The sequence below is a fragment of the Rhinatrema bivittatum genome, chromosome 6 (assembly GCF_901001135.1).
Source record: "Rhinatrema bivittatum chromosome 6, aRhiBiv1.1, whole genome shotgun sequence".
In the NCBI taxonomy this organism is placed as follows: domain Eukaryota; kingdom Metazoa; phylum Chordata; class Amphibia; order Gymnophiona; family Rhinatrematidae; genus Rhinatrema; species Rhinatrema bivittatum.
The window spans coordinates 246,453,264-246,464,508 of record NC_042620.1 but is presented as its reverse complement, the minus strand read 5'-3'; the positions used below and the strand labels follow the sequence as shown (position 1 = coordinate 246,464,508).

Genomic DNA, 11,245 nt, shown 5'->3' with positions numbered 1-11,245 from the left:
TGTAATACCTGAAGATATGCTGAGCAATTTTTCTCAAACCTTATCTATATGTATAGGCTGAAAATTCCTTATGCCTCTGCTCTTGTGCCTGTTTATAATTAATTATGCCTGAATAAAAAACAGTGTGTGCTAGAAAACATTATGGTTTGTTTCTGTGAATTTTTGAGTTGGTTTTTTTTTTTTTAAATCTATATATACATATTCACTTCTGATTTATTGCAATAAGTTACACAATGTGGGTCAAAGACGATTCTTAAAGGTATGCTTTCCTGCCAAAAAAGAGTCTTGGCAGTGTTTAGCTGTTCTTCTCCTGGAGTTATGTAGGCTAAAGGCTCCCAGGGGAATAAACACAATGTTCTGTATAAGAGAGAAACCAGCGATCGGGAGCTTCTCCAGACTGGACACAGAGCACAGCGCAGACCAATACTTCAGTTCCTTTCCAAGCGCAAATCTATACTTCTTTAGGTAAGTTCTTCTTATGTCATATGTTACAGATCCTCAGAGCTTTAATGAGTCCAAATGATCAAATTTCTCACTACGACTTCAACAGTAAAACCTGGTCTAGAATTTAACATTTGCTTTTGAAGACACCAGAGATTTAAATTAATTCATCATTGCAACCATATAGTGCTCCCTTTCAGTACAGAAACAAACTCCTGCTGTGAACAGATGGGAAGAAGGAAGCCTTCATTGGATTTTTTAAATGATATCATAGCATCTCACCCTAACTCTTGTGCAGCTAAGATCAAGAAGATAGAGAGAGTCTAGAAAAAAAAAATCTAGCGATTCCTTAAAAACTTTTAAAATTGGAGGACCATTTGATTTAACAAACAGTAACTTCTGTAAGACTGGACTATTTAAATATTTTTTTAGATATGTTTTTTTATGCAATAAGTAATATGAAAATGTATTTTTTCATATTACTCTCTTCTAATTTTAGTACTGATATTTTGAAAACAAATTATATGTACAGATACAGGGAGTACAAGAGGTACAAGGGTCAGAGAGGACTAGGAACTGGCATGGTCTGGGCACTCAGTGCTGTGCCTTCTGTTTCATAGATTCATTGCAGATTTATTGTGGGTTTCTATGCTGCTTTACTTATTGTTTGGAATCTACCTTTGTAATTTTTTGTAAAGTTTAATTTGTCTGTGTCCTGTTCTTTTAGATATCTTGTTGATTGCATTTTGTTGATTTTATTATTTATTTATTTAGCATTTTTTTTATATACCGAGGTTCTGGTAACAATGTTACTAATCACTTCAGTTATGTGTGCTTATTTCTATTCGCTAAGATTTTCTGATTAGTGGACTACAACTTTTTTGAATAAATAAATAAAAATTGAGTAATGAGCAGACTCATTTACAATATAGATATTTTTATTATACTATTCTTAAAAGTGCTTGCTTTAAATGGAATGGCTTCATAAAATATAATAAACTAGGCATCATGCTTTTTGTCTAGAATAATATAAGTTTCCTGACTTTTCCAGGCAATATTGATATTAAAAGGTTATAATTTTTGGACTACTTCAGAATTCTTTCTACTATTTTTATCAGTTGATTCTATGTTTGCTTAGGAATATACTCAAAAGTTGAATGCCATTTAGCACTGTTAAATGGTCTAGCCTCATGAGAGAACATATACACAGGATCCAGATGTGGACTCTGGACATACATGCAAAGAGAGAACAGCCATTATCTTAACAAGAAAATATATCTAGGCATGACATCATATGCCAGAGTATAAGGGTGGAAAAAATGAGCCAATCTCACAAATGATAAATAGGAAGTTGACAAACAAGATAGCATGCAAATTAAAGCCCACAATTGGGGGTATGGGGGGGGGGGGGGGGAGACTTATAGCTTTATGAATCTATCTCCTTTAAAACTCATTAATCAGAATGATACATTTGATGAAATAAACATTGTTGACCCTACATTTATGTGAATTTTCAGCTGAAAACTGAGACAACTAATTTAGAAGTTTTTTTGGAATATGAGCTCTACAATGTTTTATGTATAGTACAGTATTTCGCTTCTAGGTGGCTTTTAACTATTATTATTTAGTTGTTAATTATTTCTGTATAGGAATTTATTTTATCAAGAGCTACAAGAATTTAAGAGATCCATCTTCAGTTGCTGTGCGGCTCGGCTAGTTGGCTGGATAAACTTATCTGGCTAACACAGTCTATATATTTGTTGGCAGAGCCACCCTGCTGAATATATCTGGCCACCTTAAAGTTAGCTGGATGTGTTTATCTGGCTAAGTTTAGGATAGGTGTTCAGGCTAACCAGAGTTAGTTGGATAAGTTATCTGGCTAACTCTGCATATTGGATAACTTATCTAGCTACCTCAACTTCTCCCAGTTATGCCCCCCCAGGACATCCCTAATTTATCGGGCTAAATTCTAGCCACCTAACTTATTATCTGGCTAGAATTTAGCCAGTTAAGTGCCCAAATCTTAATTTAGCTGGATAACTTCTGAGTATCTAGCTAAATGCTTTTGAATATGGACTCTTAGTTTATAAACATCCCTTGCATTGTTCTAACTGATATAATGCTATAACAGATTTTTGACTACTGCTATGTATTTATTTATTTATTCTTGTCATAATGGTATCTAAAAATGATTTCAATTGTCATTTTAGGAAAGAAATATGATGCAGAAGTCAAAATCATAGGGACTTCCAAGGGTTCATCTCATCAACCCCTAAATATGCACAACAGCAGCTTCTCTTTCTACACCTTCGCAGAAGAAACCTTCCAGGATCCATATTCCATACCTGCAAATGCATCACCTGAGCAAACAGCCACTGCTTGTCAGAATACTTCCTCAGATTACCAATCCGAGCTCATCCCGGCACTCTGTGGTATTATCTTTATAACTGGAATCGTTGGCAATGGTTTGGTAATTACAGTACTTTGTCTTCATAATGGTCGAAAAACAGTTGCCAGTATTTATATATTTAATTTAGTTATAGCTGACTTGCTGTTTTTAGCTACACTTCCCCTTTGGGCAACCTATTATGCTTTTGACTTCAACTGGCTCTTTGGATTAGTGATGTGCAAGATTTCCAGTTCACTTTTATGCGTGAACTTATTTGCCAGTATATTTTTTATTACCTGTATGAGCATAGACAGGTACTTGGCTATTGTCCACCCTTTTCAGTCTCAAAGGAGAACCCGGCAAAAAGCTTGTTTCATTGCATTCATTATATGGGGACTGGCCTGTTTGTTCTCTTTGCCTACTTTCTACTTCCGTGATATGCAATATATTGAAAGCTTGGGAGTCAACGCTTGCATTATGGCTTTTCCCCTTGAGCAATATTCAAAATGGTGTGCTGGAATGGCCTTAATTAAAAATGTGCTTGGCTTCTTCATTCCTCTAATTGTGATAGTCTACTGTTATCTCAGGATTGGGCTACATTTGTGGAAATCGCAAGGACTTTGGAAAATCAAGCAAAAAAGAGACAAAAGTCTGAAAATGGTTGCCGCTGTTGTTCTGGCGTTCATAATATGCTGGCTGCCATTCCACGTCCTAACATTTCTGGATGCCCTGACATGGTTGAACATTGTTAACGACTGCAACGTTCCGGCAATCATTGATGCCGTAATGCCTTTTGTTTTCTGTATAGGATTTGCTAACAGCTGTGTTAATCCTTTGCTGTACTGCTTTGTTGGAAACCAGTTCAGAGAGAAATTCAAACATTTATTTAAACTTATGTCTGCTCAGTTCATCAGCAGCCGACAAAGCTCCTCTTCAGGAAAGGGAAGAGACCCTAGAGAACCCATTACAGCTGGTGGCTTTGAAGAGGGAAGGGCAAAGTTGATAAACTAACTAATATTGTTCCCAGATGCAGAGAAAAGAATTCTATTTTATGGACTTCCTGGTTAAGGTTTACTGACATTAAAATGTTCCTTGCTGATCCCATTCTTTTAAATATTTCTATTACACAACTGGCACTAAAGTGTCTAAATAAATAAATGTATGTACTGTAAATAATAAGTGATTTGACTATCAAGTGTTCTATTGGTTTTTTTTTTAACAGAAACATATATGTTGAAAAAAAACATATTTAGAACATTATATGCTATTGCTAGTGATGTCATTGTGCCAGTTAAAATGTTTATGTAAAGAGATGCATGTGTATAGATATTATATGTAACCTTTGAGTTTGCAAAAAAAAAATAAATATATATATATATAAAAGATTTTAACTGATCATAACATGAAAGACCAGAATATTTTTACCAGTCAAAAAGATTTTATTGTACTTGTTTGCACCAGAGTATACCATTTTTTGTTTCATAAAAGTATAGCCAGTAAATATATATTTTTTCACTTTCTCAAAGACCATTTTTATTGTTTATAACTACATTTTCCTTCAATTGTGCAGTGGCTCTTCTATAGTCGGATATATTGTAATAATATTGTATGAACCTAGGAATTATTTTTGAACTGTTATTGAATAGTTACTGAAGTTACTGATTCTGTTCACAGATGGAATATTAAGGTATAACAAGTGACAGCATGGTAATGCAGTCTCTCTTAAAAAAAAAAAATAGCCACATTGGGAATTACCTTGTAGATATGCTGTGATTCAAGTTACAAATGAGCTTCTCTGTATTTCACAATCAAATGCACACAGTCTCTGCCAGTAAACGTACTCACTCTGTTCATCCAAAGTAAAATTTGACTAAAGGAACATGCCATCTACATTGATCTAGCAACAGTATGGTAAAATATTCTCTATTAAGAATATCTGCTGTACATAGGGGATCACCTAGGAGATGTGCTGTTTTAGCCCAAAGAGAAAAGATAATTCTCTGCCTGAAAATAACTACCATATACTGTATGCGTGTCCATTACCTGATCCATGTATAAGCTGATCCTCGTTTCTAAACCCTAAAACTCTGAAAAATCACACCAGCTGCACATAAGTCGATGTTCAAATTTTGGTTAAAGAATTAATTTTATTTACAACTACAAGAAATGATTTTTATTGAATTTGTAATACGAAATTACTAAAATCCTTTGACATTCTTTTTGGCAAATCTGATAATGAAAATGATAATTTAGAAGTCTTTGTCGTTTACATTATTGTCATATGCATCATTGTCACTTTGATCAACATCTTTACTATCATTATCATCATCATCACGTTCATACAACATGCTATCTTCTCTACCATCTATAGCATAGTACCATACTGATACCATACTTCAAGAAAGCGTGGCATGTTCCAAAGATTAGCCAAATCCTGCTTTTCAGGCATATTTTGGATCATTAAATTCTCTGCTTGTATGCAAGTATACATGGTATTTGGCATACAATTCATAAAACAGAGTCAATGGACATAGCTTTCATTGCTACAGATAATAAAGTGTACAACAGCTCTTAAAATTACAAATCCATGTATCTAAATCAGGGTCCCCAAACTCAGTCCTCAACCTGCAACCTAGAGCCACAATATGGTTAGGTTTTTAGGGTTGCCACAATGAATATGCATTTATTTATTTTATTTATTTAAAAACTTTTCTATACCGTCGCTAAGTTATATACCATCGCAACGGTTTACAAATAGGCACATAGACTAAGGTTAGTAAATCTAGGATATCGTACATTCTAACAGGTACCAATAAAGTTCGGTTACAATTTCATAAATAAAATCATTATTTGAGTAATGTTGGTCAAGTCCAGGTATATTACTGAGTTACTATCTCTTTGAGATATTACTTCTTAAATGTAGGATTGAGTAAATTCATTCTCATCTGCATTACTCTGTACTTTCAATCTCTACCCTCCACACTCTTTATAATTTAAGGATCCCTGATCTAAATAAATGATGACTTCTGTTCTGCCAGTCATCAAATCTTCACAAGAGACCAGTGAGGAAACTCACTCCAAGACGATATTTGTGCAATGTTCTCTCCACCTAGCTTGATGTTACTCAGGTAGAGTGTCCATCAAGCTAGGTTGAGAGAACCTTGCAAAAATTTCATCTTGGAGTGAGTTTCCTCACTCCAAAGGTCATCAAATCTTCACAAGAGACCAATGTTCTGTTCGTATGTCTCACGTTGAATGTCAGAGTGGCCCCTAACCCCCTACACTAATACCAAAACCTCACCTCGAGTTACTAGGTGGGCCTCCCATAGGGATACAAATGCCTATCTAGGGAGAGGACATTATGGCTAGTCTCTCTCTCTCCCCCCAGTGGTTGTATGCAGGAAATACAACAGGTCTGGAACTTATCACAAAGTCTGAAAATGTTATCATAATTTGTGCTAACTTAGCTTTTCACATAGGTAATTAGCACAAATTGCGATAAACTGTCTATTAGCATAAACCATGCCCCTTTTGCTATCGCATGCGATACTTATCGCATTTTGATAAATCCAGGCCCAAGTCAATTAACTAAAGAAAATTCAGTACATTATGTCCTACCCTGGGCGTCAACAACACAACTTGGCTATGTCTTGGCATGAAGTCAATAATTCTTTGTTTACTTCAGACCAGATTTCTCTACATCATCTCTTGATTAGGCTACCGCTCTCTTAAAGATGTAGGCATGGGCTCAAGGTGCTTAAGAAAGAAGTTCACTCCATGGAGAAGGATGTGCCCTTTTCATTGCAGCATTTCTAGACATGAGCCTACATGCCCTAGTGGGAAATTTGGACCTGTCTATAACTGGTTTATTGGCACAGCCTCATACTATTTGAATATGTTTGTATCTTTTTAGCAAAACTCTCCACCCTTTTCTATCGTCTCTAAAATAAGCTGAAAGCATATTTAAGCCCCTGCCTTTCTTGCTAGGCATTAGATTTTGGATTGTAATTTTTAATAGCATATCAGAAGTTATTGTCATACATCATGCGCTTAGACAAATACCACATGCTTAAATCTCAGCTTGATTAAGTTTCAACAATTGTGGAAGACTCAGTATCAGTAGCATCTATAGATAGAAATTATTAAGTAGACAAACGATTGGGGTGAAGGACAAATGTAGCACAGAAAGAGCAAGTCAGATCAACATTTCCATGCCTAGCCTACAGCATTATCTGCTGCTTCTCCTGCAGGTAGCCTAGGCACTTGACATTGTGTATCAATGGCTGCCAGGGCTGTAGCAAGTAATTTTGAAACCCATGAAACATTTTTGGCTTCATCCCTTTCATCATCCCTTCCTTGTATACCTTCTTGACCATAACAGCTTTTTGAATCTCCCCCTACAACAGAAGAGCCAGGGTGTTAGTTTCCTCACTCAGCAGAGGTTGGACCACATATTTATTTATTTTTCCAATTTCTTGACCACCATCTTCACCGAGTCCTTAGCGGCTTACAAATATAATAAAACTTCAATCGATACCATCACAAAATTCAATACAGAATCACAATCCTAAAATCATCATCCTGCCTATCCCACCAATTAAAAGTAGCCATCCCTCTCTTGTTACAACATCCTTCAAATCTTGAACCATACTTGCTCAATCAACTAAACAGTAAGATGGTAATTTTTAAACAGGCATGGGAGCGCATATGTGCACATGTTTGCCGGCTTGCGCCAAGGGTCATGGCCATATGATAACATATGCGCATATATACGCTTGGTATAAAATAGGCTGAACATGCACACATTTATGTAGACGCACATCTATGTGCACAAATGTTGCTTCTACTGTGTAAGAGGGAGGATTCTATTAGAAACATGCACCCATGCAATTACCAGATTTCCCAGTTCGTTCCTAGTTCGCTTAGGTAAGGGATAGGACTTCCTAGCCCCCCCCCCCCCTGTATTTAAATTGCCTCTCTTTTATCCTGCTAACCCCATTCACCTCTTTACTTTTTTTTGTTTTCTGACTTACACGCCATCCATAGCAGAAGTAAGATTGTGCGGCAGGGGACCCCGGCGCGTGCTTGTGCACCCAAGTGTCTATGTGCTGGTTTCATTGAAAAATCCAGGAATGCCCACACCACGTCCTTTTTTGAGAAAGATTTTTGTGCACATAGCAGGAGATATGCGCATATGTGGGTGCCTTTTAAAATCTGTGCGATGTACGCCAGTCCAACTTGTGCACCTATCTTCTACTTTTGGCATGCATCAGGCTTTTAAAATTCACCTTTAACAATACACTTGCTGGAACAACCATCCTCCTCTTCTTTCCACATAGACTGACCCTATTTACTCCCTCTTACCATTACCTCTCTCTTTCTCCTTCATTCTCCCCCTTTCCTCCCCCCTGGCACCACCTATCTTAGCATCCTTAATAATATCAGTGAAAAGAATGGATCTTTATCTTGTGAGGTATGTGCACTGTCTAAGGGGTCAATGCAATAAATTTTGCGGAAAGCGGGCACTGACTTGCTGCATGCAGATGGCTGGTTATGAAAACCGACGCTGAGTGTACCGTCGTTGGTCTGCAATAACTCTGTGGTCTGCCGAGGTTTTTTGTTTTTTTTTATTGAAGTACCGAAAAGCAGTTTTTTCTCTTTTCTGTACTTCTACGTGCACTCACACAATAGTCTCTTAAGGCAGCCCAGAAGTTGGTATGCATTAGGCCCTCGAGGATCGAGTACCTGGTTCCAGGGAACGCTCTGAGAGATAGATTCAGACTCACTGATGTTAAGCAACAAAGACTTCTTAGAAGCAATATATTAAACCACCAAAGGTGGCAGTAGTGAGCTGGAAGTGCCCAGCTGGGCTGTAGTCCCTCAGGTATTGGAACAGCGATCCCAGGGTGACTGAGCTGTAGAGAAACTAAGAAAGTGAGTAGGCAGTATATGCAGAGTTCTGGAACAAGTCATTGATGGTAACACTCACACAATAGTCTCTTAAGGCAGCCCAGGAGATGGTATACATTAGGCCCTCGAGGAGCGAGTACCTGGACCCAGGGAAAGCTCTGAGAGATAGATGGAAACTCACAATGTTGTAAGCAGCGATGACTTTTTAGCAGAAGTGGTATTCAGGAGCAAGTCCGGGACGTGTCCCTCGAGGAGCGAGTACCAGTTCCGGACTGTGACCTGAAAAGAAAAAGAGAGAGCGAGGCCCCCGAGGCGCGGGTACCTCTAATGAAGTCCGAGGAGGCAGAGTAGCTGGGTTTGCAGAGAGTGAATCCCATCTGCAGTGACCAGGAGGAAATGAACCCTTGCTAACCCGTCTTGTTAGCGAAAACTGAGACCTTAAATATCTGGAGCTGGTGATGTCATCTCAGGGGGACGCCCCTGAGGTTCACGCCAATGCTGGTACATCAGTTGGGCCACGCGTGCCCTTAGGCATCTGGTCAATATGGCGGCTTGCAGCGTCGAGCCAGTCCAGGAACGCCGGAGGAGGATGGCCTGGAGACGCCGCAGCAGCTACCCTTCCATCAACCCCGGAGGGAGTCGCTAAAGAGGTAAGGTAGGCGGAGCAGACGTCAGACAGCGACGGACACAACACCTGCATGACTTGTGTAGTCCCCCCCCCCCTCTGAGGTAATTTAGCTTACTTGGAGACAAGGGATGGTGTTTATCATAGAAGACAATGTCCCAAGAACCCACAATACCACACTCAGGTCTTCCCACATAGCTTTTTCCTGGGCAGTAATATTCCCCTCCCTTTCCCCAGATTTTAATACAGGGTCAGCCAGGTCAAGAGTTTGCAAATGTTTACTAGTAAACTCTCAGATAGTACAATTTTGAGAAAACAATTCTTGTAAAGTGGAACAGCATGTAAGAACATAAGAACATAAGAAATTGCCATGCTGGGTTAGACCAAGGGTCCATCAAGCCCAGCATCCTGTTTCCAACAGAGGCCAAACCAGGCCACAAGAACCTGGTGATAACCTGGTAGCAAAACCTACCAAACAGTTAGCTAGGCCGGTATTTTGTAACCCTTCCCTGGAGGAACACCTACCTAGCCAGTCAGATTTTCAGGCTTCCCACAACGAATATGCATGAGATAGATTTTCATATACGAGGTCTCCAAAGTATGCAAATGTAGCTTATGCATATTCATTATGGATATCCTGAAAACCAGACTGGTTAGGTGTGCTTCTAGCAGAGGGTTAGGAAACACCGAACTAGGCAATAGTTTCAATCATGTCTATGTGTAATCCCATTTTGGAATAGCAGCTAACTACCAATGGAGCCATATAACCTGTATAGTTCTTAGGGCTGGATCCATTTGTACTAGCTCTCTTACAAGTTTCTTTCCACAGGCCAGAGGTCCTTTACTGGCAGGGGGAAGGAATTTTTCCTTGAAGACCCTGAGTGACAGGGGTGACACAGTAGCTCTTTCCCCTGGAAGAGATATAAATTCTTCACCACACAGTAGGTGCCAGTAGGACACAGGAGACTCGGACTTGAGTGTCCAATTTACTGAAGGCGAATCAGATAGTAAATGCACAGTATGACAGATGATCTTTACAGTTCACAGTCCTTCCTCTGTCAGTGCAAGGGTCTCCTGCTACCAGGGCAAGGGACAACATTCCCCCTCCAGGACATGTAGAAATGAGGTTCCTAAGTGGATAAGGTATCCTTCTGTGGGCAGGAAAACTAGTAAAAATGGTAAATAATCTATGCACAAAGTTCCAATTTCCTTTCTTGCCAGGGGTGAAGACTCCATGTAGGCTCCTTAGGAGTAGTTTACTATTGTTCTTAGTCACAGTTTTCCAAAGGTCTCTCACACTATCTCTTCAAATCTGGATCCCAAGATTGAAGGGATCTTCACAGGAACACACGGATATCTGATGCTCCTCTTTCAGGGAAGGAAGGGGGAAGAAAACTCTTCCTCCTGATTCTTCTAACTAAAAGGTATTTTCTCAAAAGACTGAGTCCAAAACTCCTGAAGTTCTCTGCAGCAGGTTACCATCATTCCTCTGTCATCCAGGAGGGTGCATAGGAGCAGGTCTTCCCTATCCTGGGCCCTCCAAGGAAAGGTTTCCCCATGATCTCTCTCCAGGCAACACCTAGAGGTCCCACAGGCTTCTTACAGAAAAAACAGGAAAATCCCAAAGTAAACCAACTACCAGCCCCAACCAGCCAGAAAGTGGACTGGAAGGCGGCTTCCTGACCTTTCTCAGTTACGCCAGGCAGGGTTTGCCTGAATCCTTCAACTTGGCCCAAAGATTCAACGAAGGAAAACCCTCCTGCACTTCCTCCAAACTCTCAACTCAAACTGCACTGCGCCCAAACTGTTGTAAAGACCTGCTTTTCTTTCCTCAGCAGGGGGGGGGACAGGACATGGCTATCTCAGCACCATCAAAGGGA

At 39.3% G+C, this 11,245-nt stretch overlaps 1 protein-coding gene across 1 annotated transcript; it reads left to right on the top strand.

Annotated features, from left to right (window-relative positions):
* Window positions 1-367: 367 nt before the first annotated feature.
* Window positions 368-5,525, top strand: LOC115094061 (type-2 angiotensin II receptor-like). The gene is made up of 2 exons (XM_029606723.1): window positions 368-465; window positions 2,652-5,525. Exon 2 carries the CDS (start codon window positions 2,720-2,722, stop codon window positions 3,839-3,841), a length of 1,122 nt encoding a protein of 373 aa, XP_029462583.1. The 5' UTR covers window positions 368-465; window positions 2,652-2,719; the 3' UTR covers window positions 3,842-5,525.
* The last annotated feature ends 5,720 nt before the right edge of the window (window positions 5,526-11,245 follow it).

What these genes read in the sequence shown, in the direction of transcription:
- LOC115094061 (XM_029606723.1), top strand. Translation starts at nt 2,720, where the DNA reads ATGCACAACAGCAGCTTCTCTTTCTACACCTTCGCAGAAGAAACCTTC.